This window comes from Grammomys surdaster, unplaced genomic scaffold (genome assembly GCF_004785775.1).
Source record: "Grammomys surdaster isolate TR1022 unplaced genomic scaffold, NIH_TR_1.0 334, whole genome shotgun sequence".
In the NCBI taxonomy this organism is placed as follows: Eukaryota; Metazoa; Chordata; class Mammalia; order Rodentia; family Muridae; genus Grammomys; species Grammomys surdaster.
Window position 1 is genome coordinate 3057964 of NW_021604753.1, and position 21533 is coordinate 3079496.

The window sequence follows — 21533 nt, forward strand, 5'->3', positions numbered from 1 at the left end:
CAGAGGCAGGCAGAGGCAGGCAGAGGCAGGCAGAGGCAGGCAGAGGCAGGCAGAGGCAGGCAGAGGCAGGCAGAGGCAGGCAGAGGCAGGCAGAGGCAGGCAGAGCAGGCAGAGGCAGGCGGATCCCTGAGTTGGGATCTGCCTGGTCTACAAAGTGAGTTATAGGACAGTGAAGGCTACACAAAAACCCTGTCTTGAAAAATTAAAAAAAAAAAAAAAAGATTAAAGCTTTTGTGGCAAGTGCCTTTACCTGCTGTTCCATTTCACTGACCCCTTGGTAAATTAAAATGTGTGTGCATGTGCACATGCACATATATATAATTTTAGATCAGAAGAGGGCACTTTATCTCCTGTAACTGGAGTTACATGTTGGTGGTTGTGAGCTACCATGTGGGTGCCGGGAACTGAACCTCTGTCTTTTGAAAGGGCAACAATGTTCTTAAATGCTGAGCCAATTACCAGCCCCAGTTAATTTTTGAGATAGTGTTTCTTGTGGTGAAGTCTGGTCTTGAGTTCCTGATAATTATGCCTCATTCTCCTGAGGATTAGAGGTGTGCACCACAGCACACAAAACTGAAAATAACTACTTTGTGGTACCCCTTTTTCTGCATGTGAGGCAACTTATATTTCAAAACTTGTCTATGTGTGTGATTTCAGAGTAATGTAGTGTACTAATTGTAAAAGAGGTGGTAGGAAAATGGAAAAGTAATCTGTAGCTAAATCTTAGATATTTGAGTTGTCAGTGCACAGGCAAAGCATTATGGTTAATGTAGAGTCACTGTGAATGGGACAGTTACAGATAGAGACCTGTGGTACAAAGTGAAGAGCTGGGCTCAGATCCCACAGGGACTTTATAACTGGATCCACAATAGAAAACAGCTCCTGGGAGAGCCCCGAACTAAGTAGAGGAATTTCTGTCTCAGTTTATACAGTAGTCTCGTTCCTCAGAATGTCCCCGAACCCTTGGATTCACATGTAAGATGGGCTTAGAATCTGGGCTTAGGTTGTAACAGAGCAGACTTTTCCTGGATAAAAAGTGCTAGGAAGGCATTTCAAACTACTGTGGGATGACAGGGTAACTTTGGCATATGCACAGCAGATTTGAGCATTGCAGGACCTCTCTCAGGACCTTGCTTTCCATGTATCGTAGCTTTGTTTAACTATTGTAATAAGCAAAAAGCAGTCTGTAGATTCTGAGGACCCATGCTGTTGTAGAACCATGATCTGAGCTAACTTGGATGGGTAAGCTCCTGAGCTACAGAATTCACTCAGAGCTCTCAGTTGTTTTTCCTAGAAAGAAGAAATATTTTAAAATGGTGGCTAGGTGTCCTGTCCAGGTCCACAAAGCCTTTTAAACTATTGTCTACCTCAAAGTATACCATGTACATTCCTTATATAGTTCATATTTCCTGAGAGGAATCTCAGTATTGGGAGGTAGTAACATCTATATAGTGAGTTTGAGGCCAGCCTGAACTACGTGAGATTGTGTGTACATGGCGTTTGCGTGTGTGTGTGTGTGTGTGTGTGTGTGTGTGTGTATGTGTATATGTATGAATTCTGTGTTTATAGTATGTTCATACATAACACACACACGTACAACTGACAAGATGACTTAGTGACTAAAGGCACTTTGTGTCAAGCCTGATGATCTGAAAATTGAAAGTAATCATATCATTATCATATCATCTATCAACTTCTCAGGAAGGAAACGGGAATTCTAAAGGAGCCCTGGGGAAGCACTCAGTATATAAGCATAGAAAACAAAACAAAACAAGTGACCTAACACTGAACGACACTCCTTACTCCCACCTAAAATATTCCCTTCAGCTGGGCATGGTGGTGTATGCCTTTAATCCTAGCACTCCGGAGGCTGAGGCAGGAAGATTTCTAAGAGTTCAAGACCAACCTGGTCTTCATAGCAAGCTCCAGGCCAGCCAAGGCTACATAGTGAGATTCTGTCTCAATAAATAAATAATAAAATAAAATTAATCAAATCCTTTTCAAAGTATTGCACATCCATTTTAACATTAAATCAAGTAATTTTCCTCTGGTGACAGGCTCAAAGAGTCCTAGCTGAACTATGGAGAAGGGTTTGTCTTTCTTTGAAATTTATGTATTTATTTTTGAGACGAATTTTGTATGTCACCCTATCTGGTTTGGAATTTGCTTTATAGACCTGGCTTGTTTCAAACTTTGTGATCTGCCTCCTTTTGCCTCACAAGTCCTGGGATTAAAAGCACACCTGGTTATTTTTCATTAAAAGAAAAAAAGAAGGATTTATTATTATTACTATATATATATATGACTGTTTTGCCTGTGCATATGTCTGTCCATCAGATGCCTGGAGAAAGCTCTGGAGTTGGAGCTACTAGACTTATAGAGGGTTTCAAGCCACCATATTGGTGCTAGGAATCAAATCCTGTCCTCTGGAAGAGCAACAAGTGCTCTTCTGAGACACCTCTCCATTCCCTATTTTTCATTTTTGAGATTCATTCTGCAGACCAGGCTAGCCTGTCTATAACTCATGGTAATCCACCTACTCCAGCTTCCTCACTGCCCCACTCCATTCTACCCCTTCCCCTGATCCCCATGCCCCAGAGTTGGGATTCCAGTATAAACTACCACTGAGCAGTTTTTATTTTAGTGAAAAATGTCACCTTCGAAAGCTTGAAACAGTGTGTGTTTGTTTGTTTAATACCTTCTGTTTTAGCAGGGGGAAGTAGTTCCGTTTCTACAATTGTGAGTCTTGGTAACTGTTGAGTTGCTATTCTTAGTCATATGAAACCTGTTTTGCTTCTGCAGGTGTTGTTTGTGGCAATAAACTGTTGGTGGAACCAGGGGAAATGCAGAAAACAGAAGCATTTCTTCTATTTTCCTGTGATACATCTGTATCATCGGAGGTAAGGACTTGTGATCCAGTCCCACTTGTATCCATCAGTTTATCAGGGAACTTTTTTATACAAATGTATTAGTCAATGTGGAAAATTGAGAAAATGCAGATAGGCAAAAATAAGTTTAAAAAATTAAAGGAATTTTATGATTACATTAGCTCTGTGCAACCAGTCTATTTTGATTGTCCTTTTCTATGAATATAGAAATATTCTGTCCTCTAGTTGTAAGCCTGAAATGCAGTTGGAAAGAACATAATGTTATCTCTGAAATTGTTCTCTCTCACTTCTGTGAACATATATGTGTTTACATCAGTGTATGTATGCAACAGCACTGTTTTTAAAAGATGAATTACTCCATTGTATGGCTGTACATTTTAGCTACTCAAAACTGTTACACAATACAGAAGTACACCCTGTCCCTCAGCTTGTTAACCTGGTAGTGTAGCATGCTCAAGGTAATAGCTTTTGCTAGGCATGGTGCCTATGCCAATGATCTAAGCTTCTTGGGAAGCTGAGGCAAGAGGATTATTTGAGGCCAACCTGGACAACTTAGTCTCGACCAAATAGCTGGAAATATTAATTTAGTTTCCTCAGAGGTCTTGGGTTCAGTCCCTAGCCTTGCAGTAAGAAGGAGGGATGCAGTACCATTTCTTTCTGAAGTGGCAGAGGATGGAGACCTCAAGTTTCATGATTTTTTTTTTTTCAGTCTCCAGATATATTCATTTTGCCTAAAGTGACAAGCTACCTATGGTTTTTATTTTAAGCTATTTTGTTCTTGTTTTTAATCTTTTATTTTTAGTTATATGTATATGTGTGTGTCTGTGTGTTACGAGCACATGTAAATTCAGAATGTCATAGCCCTTGGAGCTGGAGTTATAGATAATTGTGAGCTGCTAGGCATAGCTGCTGGAAACCAAACTCTGGTCCTTCCCAAAGGCAGCTACATCTTCTTAACTGTAGAGCCATCTCTCTTAGGCCCAAGATTGATTTTATTATCTATCTATTTATTCTTTGTGTGTGCTTAATATATGCATATGAGCTATATACATATCAGCTTAAGGAGATGAAAAAGAAAACAGCAGATCTCCTGGAACTGTAGGTGGCTCTAAGCCACCATATTGGTACTGGGAATCAAATCCAGGTTCTCTGGAAGATTAGAGAGTGCTCTTAACTATTGAGCCATCTCTCCAGCCTATCCATCCATTCATTCGTTAATTCATTCGTTTGTTTGTTTGTTTAATTTGTGAAGTGGTGACAGGACCTCACTATTTATTTGTTGGTTTGTTTGTTTGTGGGTAGTGACAGGATCTCACTATGTAGTTCTGGCTAGCTTGGAACTCACCATATCAGCCATGGTTGTCTGGAACTTGGAAAGATTGGCTGGCTTCTGTTCCCTAGTGCTGAGGTTAAAGGCATGTGCTGCCAAACCTTCCTTTGGTGGCTCTCATGCTGTAGCCTAGGCTGTCCTAGAACTTAGTGGTCCTGCCTTAACCTCTCACAAGTGCTGGGAAAACAGGCATCTGCCACCACATTTGGCTTTAAGCTAGTCCTTTTGCTGTATTTATGTTAATTTTTGGTTTTGCAGATGTACTAAGACCATACTATGGATATTAAGTGATGTTTCAAAAAGTTGGCTTTGGGTTATTTATTTAGAGACAGGGTTTCTGTGTAGCCCTGGCTGTCCAGGAGTTCACTGTGTTCAACTAGATTGGACTTGGACTTAGAGAGCTCAGCCTGCCTCTTCCTTCCAAGTGCTGGGATTAAAGGCTGTGCCACCCCATCCAGTGTATTTATCTTAATCTTTGAGGTGGTCTCATTTTGTATCCCAGGCTAGCCTTGAACTGATGATACTCCAACCTTAGTCTTCTAGGGCAAAAGACGGCATTTAGGCTTCAGTCAGTGTGACTGGCTTAAAGTCTATGAAAGGCCAAATGGTAAAAACTTGATTAGTGAGAGCTTTAGTTTTAGGGTTTGCTTTCCTCTTCTCATGTACTTCCTGAGTCTCATTAGTAGGAATTCATAGTAATCATCAGCAAACTGTTAGTGATAGACTCTCTAGCCTTTTCCTTCCCAGTTCCACACCTCTGGAATAGACTGTTGTGCATTGCACAGTGTTTTCCTCAACAACTAATATTATTTAGGCAAGACTACATTTTCCACCCTCAAATTTCCACTGTATATGAAGTGCTTGTGGAGTCAAAGGAACAAGCTAGCTTCTCTTGGTGGCCATTTAGATTAGTTTCAAATCTCCCCACTCTGCTTCTTGTTCAGTAGGTTCCTCCTCTGCTTTAAAGGCTCAAGTGGGGATTCTTAAATATAAGGTACAGTCCCAGTGGCCATCTCAGGCCTAGTTCCTTCTTTGTAGAGGTCAGGAGAAAGCACTGTACTGAAGCAGGTGGTGCATTTACCCTACTAAGGTCCCTATGTTACTCCTTGGCTCTGTCCAGTGGGGTGGTTAAAATCTTGTAGGCTGCTAGAGATGGATTCCAGTTGATGTGGCATTAAAATGAGCGTTCCCTTGAATTGAGATGAAGGTCATTTTGAGAGGCTCATAGCTGTTTGTGTTCTCAGCTTCTGTAGACTTTAGAATCAACAGTTCAAGCTAGTGTTGTGCTTCATTCCTTTAAACTGAGACTATGAAGGCTGAAGCAGGAGAATTGTTGTGAATCTGAAGCTAGCCTGAGCTACTGTCTTAAGGTTTGTGAAGAGACTCCATGACCACATCAACTCTTATAAAAGAGAAACATTTAATTGGGACTGGTTTACAGGTTCAGAGATTTAGTTCATTATTGTCTGGGCAGATGTATAGCAGCGTACAGGCAGACATGGTGCTAGAGAAGGAGCTGAGAGTTCTACATTTGAATCTGTAGGCAGCAGGAAGAGAACTGCCTTGAGCTTCTGAGACCTCAAAGCCCACCCCTTAGTCACACACCTCCAAAAAAGCCACACCTACTCCAAGGCCACACGTCCTAATAGTACCACTCCCTATGGCCCCAAGAGGACTTTTTTTTTTTTTCTTTTTTTTTTTTAAATCATCACAGCTACTATGTAAAATACTGTTTTAAAAGGAGGATACCTATCCTAGTACCCTGTTTTCTGCACTGGGGCTTTGAAGTGCCTACCATTCATCTTAGCCTGCTGCTTTACTTGCTTACGTCTGTTCAGATGCCTTTCAGCTCAGTTTATCACTTAGGATCTGGTGTGCTGGTACAACAGTGCTGAGGTACAGACACTCACTCCCTGAAGAGCCTTGTCATGTTCTGAGAGTCTCGGGGACCAGTTTTATACATGTGCATATGCATGATTGGTTCCATTAGCTGTGTGCTCCTGGGCACTCCTGGCACTCACAAGCTTTTCCTGCTTCAAATGGTCACCTGTCCATCCTGGGGCTCATGGCTGAGCAGATGCTGCTGGTGGTGTATTTCCTTGCTGCTGTTGCTCCCATTTGCTGTAATGCTTTTATCTTTGAGCTGCTTAAACTAGCAGCTTTCTGCTTTGTGGCACAGGTTTTGGGGTTTGTATTGGTGCCATCCCAAAGTTGATGAAATAAAGTTTGGAACATGGAATGGGTTCTCACTACCTGTTAGTGCCCAGGAGCTCTAGACCACTCAGCCTACACTGATGGCTGCAATTTGGGATTAAATATTTGTACACTTGCATCTTGAGATCTTGTTGCTTTCTACAATTCACTAGGACACTTTGCTAGGAAAACTTAGCAAAGCCTGAGACCTTGAACAGATGAGATTTCTACATGAATTGGCCCTTTTTGCTGGACAAAATATGTCATCAGATGCTTTCTTGATTTTTTTTTTGTCTAATTCATTGATTCATTCATTCATTTATTCATTCATCCATAGTATATTTGAGACAGGTTCTAATATAGCCCAGGCTGGCCTCCAGTTTGATACAGATACAGATACAGATACAGATACAGATACAGATACAGATACAGATACAGATACAGATACAGATATATGTAGCCTGTCTTTGCTACTTTGTGGGTTCTTCTTTTTCCCACCCTTTATTCCCATGGTTTCACCCCTAACATAGGAGAGAAACAAGGATAGAAGGGAGGGAAGAAATAGGAAAACCTCGGAATCTAATTTCTTTCCTTTTGTTCTTTGACTACAGCTACTAGCAAACCACAATCAGCCTCCCTAAACTACCAACAACTACCAACCCCGCCTCTCAGAGGTCCAGGCACTATGTATCCTCTGAAAAGTTCCCAGAAATCCAGATGTCACACAATCGCAGAAATTATCTGCAGATGGCAAAACCATGCTTCTGCTAGAGCATAGGGCAAGTCATAGTCAACTGCTACAAAGCAGCCCCATATCCCACACCTGGGATTAAAACGAAGCACATTCTTATAATCTGTGTTTTTTAAAGAAACAAAAATTCCAGAATTGTCATTACAGGTACAAATTTAGAAACAGGTATAGATATAGATACAATATAGATATAGCTATGTCCATAATACCTTCTGAGTGCTGGGGTTTTTTGTTTTTTTTGTTTTTTTTCTTTTTCTTTTCTTTTTTTTTTCTTTTTTTTTTTTTTTTAGTTTTCCGAGACAGGGTTTCTCTGTGTAGCCCTGGCTGTCCTGGAACTCACTCTGTAGACCAGGCCGGCCCTGAACTCAGAAATTCGCCTGCCTCTGCCTCCCACGTGCTGGGATTAAAGGTGTATAGCACCATGCCCAGCCCCTTGAGTTGATGGAGTTCTTACTTCTGTCACCCATCTATGCTTGTAGAATGCCGTGCTTACTTCTTTTCACCGTTCTGTTCCTTTGTTGTTGTGTCCTGCAGTATTCACTGAAGAACTGTGTTTCTCTCATGTGTTTGAGTTTTTATAACTATGTTACCCCATCATGAGTACAGCATGTATGTAATTCTTTCCTGAGCTCTGTGCATTGCTGCTGTTAACAGTAAACAGTAAGTGTCAGTCTCTGTAGAGAAAAGAATAGTTGTAGAATTGCTGAATTTCCTGTGTCCCTCCCCCGTCATTGAGTGACATTTGTGTATATTGTAGGCCATTGAGAGAGACTAGAGAGACTCTGGATGAGTCTAGGAGGACACTGAAGCAGCCAGATGAAAGTCTGTTTAGTTTAGGAGGATCCCTGTGTTATTGTTTCATAGCTGTATCCTAAAGCATAGCCATAAGGGACCAGAAGGAAGATCATTTACACATCTCCTGACTTTATCCTTGCTATTGTGTTCTGTTGTAATAATACTTTAAACAGGTATCAGGTTCACTTAGTGATCCTTTGAGTGCCTTTGGGAATATTAGTAATTACTTTTTAATAGGCAAAGAGTCAAGTGCCCAATGTTTATTTCACAGTTTCATGTAAAAGGAATCTGTCTCTGCGTGTTGACAATTATAGCAAAGATCCTGGATTTCTTTACTATGTGCTTAGTTTCCAAGGCCAGCCATTTTTTTCTTTTTTTTAGTAGAAATACTATAGGAACTAATTTTTCTTTTGGAGAATAGTGTTTAATTTGCAGCTGGATTAAGATTGATCTCATAGAAGTGCTTGTATCTTTCTCACCTAAAATGCTGATTCTCTGTTCACCTCCTGAGCAAAGCAGGTTGCTTGCCTCTGAACCAGTTGCTAAAGCAAAGATGTTTTCATTGTATCGTGTTGATGGCTTCTGTTACACATTACTGGTTTAATGCATGGTATATTGTTTTTATTTATTTATTTTTTGGTACTAGTTTTGGACCAATCGAATACAAAGGCCCCATGAGTGCTGTTTACATTGAGAAGTTTGTTCGCCGGGTGATGAAACCGCTTCTCTACATCCCATCTCAATCAGAATTGCTAGATTTTCTCTCGAACTATGAGGTACTTATCTTTCTTATCTCCTGTTCCCAATCCTTTTTACTTGGTTGAACTAGATTTTTTGTATTAAGTGGTTTTTAGTTTACTTTGTTTTATTTTGGTGTGTATTAATTAATTGTACAAGATAGTAGGTTTCATTGTGACATTTTCATACTTTAAAAAGTATCCTGGATTTCAGCAGTTAAAAAAATTACATTGGTGGCTTGAGAGCTGGTTTAGGAATTAAGAGCACGTACTGTCCTTTCAGAGACCCCAGTTTAATTCCCTACACCCATTAGGTGACTTGAAACTGACTGTAACTCTAGTTCCAAGAGATCTCATGCCCCAGTTAAGAGCTCCATGAGATCCTAATTATACAGATAGCTGGCTAAGTGAGCTTTAAAAGACCAGAATACTTGCAAACTCTTGTCTGTTTTGTTTGGAGATTTTAAACAGATGTTGGTCTTGTCTCACAGTTGACTAGGATATGGAATTAGCTCATAGTTTCTATACAGTTACTCATTTCTAAGAATATTCTGTGGCCCTATAATATTGCACAATGAGGACCTGGCTTTTCTTGTCAGTTTTAGTTTAGCTTTCAAAACAAGGAAGACTGCGGGTCTGAGGTGGGGGAGATGACTCAGTGGTTAAGAGCACTTGTGCCTCTTGTAGATGACTCACCCTCAATCCCAGCACCTACGTCAGGTGGCTCACAGCTTCCTGTAACTTCAGTTCTTCTAGGATATTTGAAGCCCTTTTCTGGCTTCCACACATACACATAAATAAATAAATAATAAAATCATTTTTAAGGGTTTATTTCGTGTGTATGGGTGTTTTGCCTGCTTGTATGCCTGTGCACTGCATATATGCCTGGTGCCCATAGGAGGACAAAGAGGGTTTTGGGTTACACTGGGACTAGAATCACAGATAGCAACATGTGGGTGCTAGGAATTAACCCGGATTGTCTGGAAGAGCAGCCAGTATACTTAACCACTAAGCTATCTCTCCAGCCACTAAAACAAATCTTTATTTAAAACAAAACAAAAAACCAAAATAACAGAAATAGCAAATATAATCCTTTCTGTTTTATTTAAGTCTTTTTGGTTTTTGTTTTTTTTTTTGAGAGAGGATTTCTCTATGTAGTCCTGGCTGTCCTGGAACTCTCTATAGTCAAGGCCCTTTTTACAGAAAATATTTTACCTTACTAACATGACTTTTTTCCCCTGTGGGCCTGTTACCAGCTTCAATACCTCTTAAATTATTATTATTGTTATATAAGGTTTTGTTCTCTTGGGTTGCTGGGTGGGGTAGTGTATGCCTTTAATCCTAGTACTTAGGAGACAGAGGCAGGTAGATCGTGTTTCTAGGCCAACCTGTTCTACATAGTGAATTTAGGCCAGCAAAGCATACATATTTTAAAAACAAAAACCTAAACCTTAATTTGCATTAGCTTTTAAAATAACTTAAAAATTCATTTATTTAAATTGTTTTATTTTATTTTTTTTCTTTTGAGACAGGGTCTTTCTACATAGCCCTGGCTATCCTGGAACTCACAATGTAGACTAGGCTGGCTTGGAACTCACAGAGGTCCACCTACCTTTGCCCTCTGAGCACTGGAATTAAAGGTGCGCATCACCACATTCAGGTTAAAATAGTTTGTAGAAAAATATTTTTTTGTGTGTGTTTTTGTGAGTCTGTGTATGTCAGTTGTTTGTGAGTGCCTTTGGAGACCAGAGGAGGGCACTGGATTCCCTGGAACTAGAGTTTCAGCACCATGTGGGTGTTTGGACCAAACTTTGATCTTTTGTAAGAGTAGCAAGTGCTCGTAATTGCTAAGCCATCTTCTCTCCACTGCCTGAGTTTCCTTCTTTGAGGTAGGATCTCATGAGTCCCAGCCCAACCTTGAGCTCCAAGCACAGTTGAGTCTGATCTAGGGCCAGTGATCCCATTCCTCACCTCCTGAGTTCTTTGGGGACTTGAGATGGGGGCAGTGTTTTGAGGGAGTCTTGGGAGTAGGGTTAGTAGTTAGTCCAAGCTGACCTCAAACCCACAGCAGTCTTACTGCCTCAGTGCTCTATGGATTGGCAGTTAGCACCTGGGTCACTGGAGGTAGTTCTCCAAACTAGTGAAAAATCTGATGTCAGGCTTACGTCAAAGCTTAACTCTGCTATTACCTGACTCTGTGGCCTGGGGCTGATGATTAAATCTCCTTAAGCCTTCATTTGTCTCATTTATAGAGCAGAAATAACCTAGATAAGACAAATCTCTGAGTACTCAGGAGGGCAGAGGCAGGCTGAGCTACACAGTGATAAAAAGTGATCTGCAGAGATCAGCTGCCGCTATCCTCTGTCTTGCCCTGTACCAAGTCTGTACAGTACTTTGCCCAATTTTTTCTTATTCAAGTTTTTGCTCACGATCCTCTAGAAAGGAAAGGAAAAGAGAAATGAGAGAGGAGCTACAAAAAACCAGCACATAGCATAAAACTTCAGCGAGTCTTCAGTACAAATGTGGTAAAGAAGGATCAGGTCTACACCCGAGAAGGCGTGAGAGGCACTTGTGGCAGAGGAAGGAAGGCTTTATTCTTTTGGTTTTGCTGTTTATTTTGAGGCAGGGTTTAAGTCTAGCCCAGACTAGTTTCAAACTTGCTGTGTAACAAAAGATGACTTTGAATTTATGGATCCTCCTGCCTCCACCTCCCTGGTTCTGGGCTTATAGGCATGCATCAACACACCTAATATATGTTGGGCTGGACATTAACCCAAGGCTTCCTGGACCTTAGGCAAGCACTTTGCCAACTAAATTACATCTTCACCCCTCTGCTGCATTGATTTTTTTTCTTTTAAAATATATTATATTTAAAGCTGGGCAGTGGTGGTCCATGCCCTTATTCTCAGCACTTGGGAGGCAGAGGCAGGTGGATCTCTTTGAGTTCAAGGCTTATGTGGTCTACCTATTGAGTTCCAAGCCAACCTGCATAGTGAGACATTGTCTCAAAAAAACCCAAAACAACAACAAAAAATCCATTTGTGTATGGTTGTGTGTGTGTGTGAGTCAGTGTCACACATGAGTGCATTTGAAGGCAAAAGCTTGCAACATGCACAAATGGATGTCCGAAGACACCTTTGGAAATTAGTCCTCTTCTTCCATCATGGATTCCAAGAATGAAACGAAGGGCATGAGTTTTGTGGAATAAATGCTTTATTCTGTTGTTGGCTCAGTCTGCTTCATTTCTTACAGAGGGCACATGTCATAGGTAAAGGGCTCAGATAATGTTATCAAGTCTAATACCTAAGCTTTACTTACATTTTTTTTCTCTAAATACAACTATTTGGCTAGATAATCCTTCTGATACTCTTGCCTTCAGTGGTGTTTAAAGGTTAGAAAGAGTTTTTCAGAAGGTTCACATATTTCTGGTCAAGGAAATATTTTGTCTCATGTTTTTGAGATGATGGTCTGTGTTGCTCATACTGGCTCTGATGATCCTCCTTCCTCAGCCTCTCTAATTAACTAGGACCACACAAGAAAGTAGGAACTCAGAGACATTACAAGTCATTCATATATATATATATGGTATGAGTACACCATTGGTTTCTTCAGACACACCAAAAGAGGGCATCAGATCCATTACAGATGGTTGTGAGCCACCATGTGGTTGCTGGGAATTGAACTCAGGACCTCTGGAAGAGCAGTCAGTGCTCTTGACCACTGAGCCATCGCTCCAGCCCGTTACAAGTCCTTTTTATTTGTTGCTTCAGTGTTACTAGTGTATCTGTACCAAAGAGAGAAAGGTGTGCAAATTCTTGGTGTTTTCTTCTGCACCCTTATTATTTGCATTTCAGTGATATCTTCAGAGATCATGCATGGTCCAAGTGTTGTCATGGCCCTGCTGTCAGACTCACCACTGTGGAACCTACTTAAAGTGATGTACTGCAGTAATGTAGTCGTCTTTGATACAGGAAACAATGAGTGTTACCCAGATGGGACTTGAATTTTAAAGACTTCTCTTGTCTTGGACATAGCCTGCTTCCTCCTAGAAGCTGTGAATGGCATTTATGTGTTTGTGACATCTATGTTAGACTTCTTTTTTCTAAATATGTATATGAGTGTTTTATCTGCATGTATGTCTGTGTACCATGTATATGCAATACTTGTGCATGCCAGAAGAAGGTGCTGGATCTCTTGGGGCTGGAAATATAGGTGATTGTGAGCTACCGTGTTGTAAATCAAACCTGGATTCTTTTCTTAGATTTGTCATAGTGATAGGTTCTATTGATTGACTTTTGACCACTATAGGTCAAAACATAGATCCTCTGTTCAAATCAAGACACCAGGTAAGCCAGGAGTGGTGGTGAATGCCTTTTGCCTTCCACGTGCTGGGATTAAAGGCATGCCCAGTAATACTTAGTTTCTTTATTGGCACTTAAAAAAAAATCCCTTTCTTTCTGCCTGCCTGCCTGCCTGCCTTCCTTCCTTCCTTCCTTCCTTCCTTCCTTCCTTCCTTCCTTCCTTCCTTTCTCCCTCCCTCCCTCCCTCCCTCCCTCTCTCTCTCTCTCTCCCTCCCTCCTCCCCCCTCTCTCTTTCATGAGAGAAAGATTCAGAAGGTGTTGGCCTTTTAATTTGGCTATAATTTTATTTGTTTTTATGAATGTTAAGAAATAACTATAAAAGCCGGGTGGTGGTGGTGCACGCCTTTAATCCCAGCACTTGGGAGACAGAGGCAGGCGGATTTCTGAGTTCAAGGCCAGCCTGGTCTACAGAGTGAGTTCCAGGACAGCCAGGACTACACAGAGAAACCCTGTCTCGAAAAACAAACAAACAAAAACAAAAAAAACTATAAAGGACAAGGCCATGGCTCTCAGTGCATATTAAAGCAATAGTTTGCTATTGCTGGTTACTAAGTTGTCAGAATTTATCATGCAGAGTGAGAGTGGTCTGTGTATGATAATCACAAAATTGAGGTTGTAGGATCTTAGACTTTTCTTCCTAGATAAACAAAGTACTAACGTGAACCTCATGTATGTAGTGAGGAACTGCAGTGAACTTTCCCAGGGCACAGCAGAGGAAGCCGAGAGCTTTAAGTCAGTCATGTCCGCACAAGCACAGTAGACTGTGCTTCCTCCAGATCTCCTGCTGTCGCTCAGGCAGTTCGTCCTGCTCACTTGTTTACAGAAGGCAGATGTGGTCAGGGTGTGGGTCATGGTTATTTTGATGGTCTTGAAGTTGATTGAAAGAGGAATAGGACTTAGTAAGTAATGTGAAGTTTCCACTGGTTTTGTTTCTTCTAATTTTAGTCGGGTTCTGTTGTTGTTTTGTTTTCTTAAGATGTCATTTCTTCAGTATTGGTTGCTTTCCTATCAAGTACTTTATTTTTAAATCACATGGCCAAAATCATCTGAGTTTTACCTTACAACCTACCTACCAAATGTCAATAATATTGTTATTTAGAACTTTTATTTTATATTTGTGCCAAAATAGTTTCTAAACCTTTTTGTGAATTTCTATAATTTACTTAAGAGAAATTATTTGGCATATATTTATTAATTTATTCTTAAACTAAATTGTTTTAAAATTAAGCAGGATAAAAAAAGGCCTAGAAATCTTGGTGGGGATGGGGTGGGGTAAGTAGAGTATTGACAAATTGTTAGGTGAGAGAAAACCCGAGATTTTACCAAAAAACTTCAGTGCCTGGCTTCTAATATCATAGTGCTTTTATTCACCAGTCTGTCTGAGTGTTGAGTAAGTATGCAGCATTTCTGTTAGTTCATAGTTATGATACTGTAATTAGGAAGGCTTTGTAATGAATTAAGACCAAGGCAGAAATGATTTAAGTGCCAGTGAGTAAAAGTGCATCGATAGGAATGATGAGATGCTTTTTATTGCTGAAAAATTTCTATCACAATTATATAGTATTTTATAAAAATTACAAATATGTGCAAATATATAGCAATAAGATGTACATATATATCAATTTATGTATTTTATTAAATTATTGTTGTTAATAAAAAGCACACCAAGGGGACTGGAGAGACGGCTCGGAGGTTAAAAGCACAGGGCTGTTCTCGAGGGCCCGGGTTCCGGTCTCCTCGTCCAGCTGGTGATTCACAACCATTGATAACTCCAGATCCAGGGAACCTGATCCCTTCATGCACCAGGCATGCATGTGGTTCACATGTATGCATGTATGCACTCACGGACATATAGAAGTCAGAAAAGGAAAGTATGGGAAAAGGGGCAAGTTTTTTTAAAACACAGCAAGGTAATTATTAATTAGACCACTAGAGGGTGTGTGCCATCTGCCAAAATCTACACTATTCTGCAAATGGTGCCTGCTTCCGTAACAGATGTGTTGCAGGAGATATTGAGGATTTGCTGACCTTCTGTAAGTAGCTGGTTTCTGCCTCCTTGCTAAAACAGCTACTAAGAGTCTACATCACGCAACAGAGTTAAATCACACAAAGTGGGTCAAAGGATAACCCATCATTCATTGTGTCTCGATTTTTACTAAACTAAAGTTGATGAAGGAACTTTGTCAAATGTATGTTGTTTGCTCTGTGCCAGGAGCTCTGAGGTGGAAGTCTAATTATGAACAAGAGAGACTGTGCTTCATAGATTGACAACAAATGGACAACCACCCCCAATTGCTGGGTAAAACTTAATACTTCTGAGTATGCTAAGGGGGCCTCAGAAAACAAGCAGAGGTACTAAGTAGCTGATTAATGTCCTCATGATAAACATGTCTGCATGAAACTTTACAATGTAGCTTTATTTAAAAATAGGGCCTGTGGGCCTGGTAGTATACACCTTTAATCCCAACACTTGGGAGATAGAGACAGGTGGCTCTTTGTGAGTTCTAGGCCAGCATGGTCTATGTAGCAAATTCCAGGACAAACCAGGGTTACTTGGAGAGACCCTGACTTTGAAAAAATGGAAGAAAAGGTGGGGTGGGGGGGAAGGAAAGGAAAGAAAAGAAAATGGCAGATGTAATCTGTTAAGGGTCTTATGATTAAATCATTCAGAATTTTGGATGAAATCCTAAATCTGGTGACTGGTGTGTCGATGGAATAGCAGCTGGTATGAAGAGAAGGACTTTGAAGACTGGGGCTGATACTGGAGCATTTCAGCTTTGAAGCAGGGCACAGACCCAATTTTCCAGAGAGCAGAGAAAGTGATTGCTGTGGTTCTGAGCCCCTGATTTGTGGTAATTTGTTAGGACAACCCTAGGGAATGAGGCAATTTGACATTGTAAGTGCCATGAAGTGAGAGTAGTGATCTGGGAACAGGGGAAGGGTGTGGCTGTTTTGGAAGACAAGAAGTCTTCACTGGGAAAAGATCCTAGACAGGATGAACCTTGTGTGATCTGGCCAGACCAGACCTGAGGAAGCTGGACAGAGTAGAGAGCTTCCAACAAGGAATGGAATTGTTTGGTCAAGGAAAAAGGACAGTGAAAGATGAGGTTTCAGGACTGTCCCCAATATGTCTCCAAATGGCTCTGTCAGTTGGCTGAACAAGAAGTAGGCTGTAGCTGGGTGGTAGTGGTCCATGCCTTTAATTCTAGTACTTGAGAGGCAGAGGTGGGCAGATACCTGAGTTTGAGGCCAGCCTGGTCTACAGAGTGAGTTCCAGAATAGCCAGGGTTACACAGAGAAACCTTCTTTGAGAGAAACCAAAAGAAAAAAAAAGAATAAGAAAAGAAATAAAGATAGACAGCTGGTTTCTTTATTGGGAAGCTGGTTAAGCCTCTGGGAATAAGAAGAGACAACAGGACATCACCAGAACCTAAGCCTGGTGCCTGCTGCTCAGTACCAGGTTGGTTCAGGTCCTTAGCTATCTTCTCCAGAAGGGGATCTGTGAAGGCATTAAATACAGGATTGGATTTGTCTCTTGCAAGCTAGCTCATAGGTGTGTGCTTAGCTGCACACAAAAACACAAGTCTACTAAAGTTTGTATGTAGATATATTTGTTCCTCATCCTTGTTTTTACTTAGGTGTAAGCAAGACATGTGAAAGGAATTGAGATATGTATAGCTAATTTATGTTATTTGTTAAGTAATGACATGGCTTCTGTTGAAGAGACATTGCAAGTTTGGGGAACTTTGCAGATTTTTCTTTACCTACAGCATAACCAGAGGTGTTTCATAACTTAGACAATCTGCAATAGAAGTTAACAGATAACTATCACCTTACCTTACTACCCTCTTTATATTATTTTGAAGTATTAATATTAGATTATGTTATCAGACATACCAGTTCTCACATCTCAGTACTCAGCCACAGAATTGTATCTTAGCTAGCACTTAGGATAGACTAGACCTCTTATAGTTTTATTTATTTTTAGTTATATGCGTACTGAGTGGTGGATGCACATAAATACAAGTGCTCTCAGAGTCCAGAAGAGGATGTTGGAGGCTCTGGAGCTTACAGGCAGTTGTAAAGTGCCCAACATGTGCTGGGAATTGAACTCAGGTCCTCTGCAAGAGCCATGTATTCTCATAACTGCTCAACTGTCTCTGCTGTCTCACCGGTTGTGTTTTAAATAGGTAGTATTTTAGAGTTTATTTAACATGTACTCACTCGTACAGTGTGAAGCTTCTGTTCTTCATTCCTTTGACAGTGAGGAATGAAAATGATTTTTGCTGTGTTCTGCATTGTGCTTGCTCAGACTACTTACTTGACAGTTTCAATGTCAGTTCCCCTGAATGCAGAGGTTCCTTCATCCACACAGTATGTGCTGCAGCAGTGGAGCTGGGCGTGTAGACATGAGGTATAGGGTTTGCCTAGGACACACAAAAGCCCTGGCTTCATGCTTACCACTGTCAACAGCTAAAACTTGCTGCAGTAAGAATAAACTGTAGCTATATATTTTCAGAGGGCACTACACATGGTCCAGGTGCTTTTCATTTTCAGAGATTTAATATGGAAGCTGGTAAAGACTGTTCAATGGGTAAAGAAAGGCACTTGTCCCCAAGCCTGACATCTGAATTTGATCCCACATAGCGGAGAGAACTGACTCTTGAATATTGTCTTCTGACCCCCAAACATCACCACAGCATGTATAGACATGCATGCAAATGCAATAAATAATTGTAACTAGAAAAAGAGATTTAGTTGGGATTTCCCTTGGAGAATCAGAGCTTGTATTCTGTATATGTTCATTTTATACATATGTAATTGCATGTATGCATAGATATAGATAAATCATCTGTGGATCATAATACACATGTCCATTTTCATGAACCTCTATGATATGGAATGGTATGGTAATGTGACGTGGTAATGTGATGTGGAAAGAGAAATGAAATCCACATGGAACATTTATTTATTAATATTTGGAACTGTTTTATTCCTTTGGCTTTGGTTTAGGAGAGTGATCAGAAATTAAAGAAGTTCAAATGAGTCATTATATTAGTTTCTATTTTCGTACAATATTAACAGTTCCTAGAAGTTCTGAAAGGTTGTTTTTTGTTCTTGATAGGAAAGCTTATGCTGTTATGGAATGGCTGGAAATCTTAAGAGGACAATGTGCTGCTCTGTTGTAAATCCATTGTAGGCTGGCTTGTTTAAGGCCTTCTGAAAGATTAGGACAAAAAAAATTTAGTTTCTAGAATTTTTAAAAGATTTATTTATTTTATTTATATGAGTACACTGTTGCTGTCTTCAGACACACCAGAAGAGGGCATCAGATCCCATTACAGATGGTTGTGAGCCACCATGTGGTTGCTGGGAATTGAACTCAGGACCTCTGGAAGAGCAGTCAGTGCTCTTAACCACTGAGCCATCTCTCCAGCCCCAGCATTTGCTTTTTTATAGGGGCTGGTGTTACATGGGAGAGTGTGTCATTACCCATGTAGGAGGCTCTGAGTGCCATCCCCAGTACTGCAAATGACGTGAAAAAACAGCTTCCTTATTTCCTCAGTTTGAGAAATAGGCTATTTGCTAGATTTTTCTAGATGTTAGGATTAAACATTTCATCTCAGGTCCCTCCCCCACCCCAGAATGAAGACTAGTTGACTTAATTAAATCTAGAGAGTTAACCAGATAGTTTAGCTTGAAGAGAATCCTCAGTATAGACCAGAAACGTCCTCTGTGCAGTATACTATTTGGGGAGGGGTGTTGGGGGAATACAACAATTTTTTGTTGTCTGAAACAGTTTCCTACAGGCCAGGCTGGCCTCAAACTCATATATAATAACTTGGAACTGGGGCTGGAGAGGTGGCTCAGGGGTTAAGAGCACTGACTGCTCTTCCAGAGGTCCTGAGTTCAATTCCCAGCAACCACATGGTGGCTCACAACCATCTGTAATGGGATCTGATGCCCTCTTCTGGTGTGTCTGAAGACAGCTGCAGTGTACTCATTCATATACATAAAATAAATAAATCTTTTAAAAAGGGCAACTGGAACTCTTTATCTTCCTGTATTTACCACCATGCTGTGCCTTTTCTTTGCTTTTTAATTTTATTTTTACTTATTTTTATTTTTTTGTGAGAAGGTCTCACTTTGTTACTCTGGCTGGACTTTAGACTAACTGTGTAAAACAGGCTGGCATACTGTCTGCTTTCTGAAGGCTGGAATTACGGGCTTGAGCCGCCATCACTGGTTAATATTGGTTTTAAATATTATCAACATAGGAAATTTTTGTCTCAAATTTTTTAATCCAGTTTTGTCCCAAGGATCTGCCTTTCTAATTACCTGTAAGAACACTGTGCTGAGGGAATCGGGCTAAAGGGCTCATCTTCATCAGACTAATCCTATGACTATGGGCTCTCCCTTTACTTTTACCATGTGAAGAATTTGCACTGCTTCCAGTAAGAAACCATTGCTTACATGATCACCCCAAGACCATGCATTTAGCTCCTGGAGCCTGGGCTTGAGCTTGTATCTTCTGACTCTAGCTCCATCATTCATTCCTCAAGGATCTCATAACTGCTAGGGTCTTTAGACAGATGTGATTGCCACAGAACCAAACCAACAGGGGTGCCATGGCACCTTCAAAGACAGCAAGCAAAGCAGGTGTGTGGTGGGGAACAGCTGATTGTTTTGGCATGTTGAAGGGCTATTCTGTGCTAAATGTCGAGTAGATTACGCAGATGGCATTGAGTTTGAGCATAGTGGAGAAACAGGGCCATAGTTTCTTAGCTAACTAGACCAGAGAGGGCCTTGCCACTCAGTGGTGTTGGATGTGGAAGAAAAGGAGGAACCAGGTTACAGGTGAGGCCAGTCAAATATAACCTGGTTTCTACCAAAGGGAGAAAGGAGAGAGGAAGTGACTGAAAGAGAAGCCAAAGAAATGAACAGTGAATGCTACTGGTATAATATAACCCGAGTACTGGTTAATGGTGACACGACATACCCAGAGTACTGGTTAATACAGACATGACAGACCCAGAGTACTGGTTAATGCTGACCACGGCAGACCCAGAGTACTGGTTAATGCTGACACGACAGACCCAGAGCTACAAGGAATGAGAATCGGAACCTGTGGGCTTAGCTGCCAGGGCTCTGTGCTGCCAACAAAAGTGGGAAGATCTGCTTAGGGAGGGAGGAGCACAGTAGGAAGGCTGTTCCACTCCTTCCCCTCACCCCAGGGGCTGGCTAAATGAAGAAGAAGTTCACCATAGCCCACACACAGCATTCCTTGGGCGTCAGATTTAGAAAATGAAATGAGGCAGTGTATTCACCATCCATGCCTGGCATCGTGCGTTTTCATGTACTTAAGATAGCAGCTGTTCATACGGCTGACAATGCCTCTGTCACCTAATTGTACTCTTGTCCCTGCAGCCTGGAGTACTTGGCTACTTTGAATTCAGTGGCTCACCCCAGCCTCCTGGTTACTTGACCTTCTTCACCTCAGCACTGCATTCTTTAAAGAAAGGTAAAATGAATTTGTATTAAGACATTGGCACATTAAACAGAGATACACTGATTTCTATATGTTTTGGCATATAGTATCTTTATAGTTATATTTTCTAATTTGCTAGGTTCCTTTTCTCAATATATTTTTAATAAATAACTCTCTTGTTTAATTTCAATTAATAAAGCATTGTACTGTACCACATATTCTCTTGCTGGGCATGGTGGCGCATGCCTTTAATCCTAGCACTTGGGAGGCAGAGGCAGGTGGATCTCTGTGGGCTCCAGGCCAGTTTGCTCTACATAGGGAGACCCTGCTTAAAGATAAATAAATTAATAAAATAATCAGATCTATTGTTTATTAGATATAGCATATTATTATATAAATAGAGTTTGACCCTCTGAGACAAACCATGTTGTGTTTTAAATTTCGTTTGTGCTGTTGTCATCTTTTAGTGTGAAGTGACAGGTTTTGATCTGACTCAGTGCTTACCTAGTTGATAGTTGTCTATGCCATGCCATATAACTCAGGACCATTCCTTCACAGGGCGGGTACCAAAGGTCACAGGTATGCCACAGTACATCATGAGCCTGTGTCAGTCTCACTCTTCATACTCCACATCTGTGTGCTAATCCCATATCCTCTTCCTCTTTCCATATTGCTTTGTGTTCTCTCAAGGTCATGGTGGAGTCTGTCTGTTAGTTCTGTTGGATACATCCATCAATGTACTTGTCTTTGATTCTTTTGTTACCATGGTGGTGCTTCACTCACATCTGGACTAGACAATGGGCACTTAGCTATTTTTCAGTCTCTGCTCTCCTCTTCCCAAGATACCTTGCAAATGTTAGTCCTCTCTAGAAGGCAGAGCAGCCCTGAGCCTGTTCGACTCTTACCCCTCAGGGTCCTGTCCAGTCAGTGTCCACTGAGCCCCTCCCTGAACCTAAATTGTTCTTTGTTGTTTCTCCCTACTTCTTACA

The 21533-nt window shown here is 40.9% G+C and overlaps 1 protein-coding gene across 3 annotated transcripts in view; it reads left to right on the plus strand.

The window, feature by feature from the left end:
* Txndc11 (thioredoxin domain containing 11) overlaps positions 1-21533 on the plus strand; it is a 56985-nt gene that overhangs the window by 5962 nt on the left and 29490 nt on the right. For 2 of the 3 annotated variants that reach the window (XM_028778341.1, XM_028778343.1), the window contains exons 3-5: positions 2803-2900; positions 8604-8733; positions 20484-20577. In XM_028778341.1, coding sequence (XP_028634174.1) covers positions 2803-2900; positions 8604-8733; positions 20484-20577 — 322 coding nt within the window. The remainder of the gene's footprint in view (positions 1-2802; positions 2901-8603; positions 8734-20483; positions 20578-21533) is intronic. The other variant, XM_028778342.1, reaches the window with a different exon arrangement.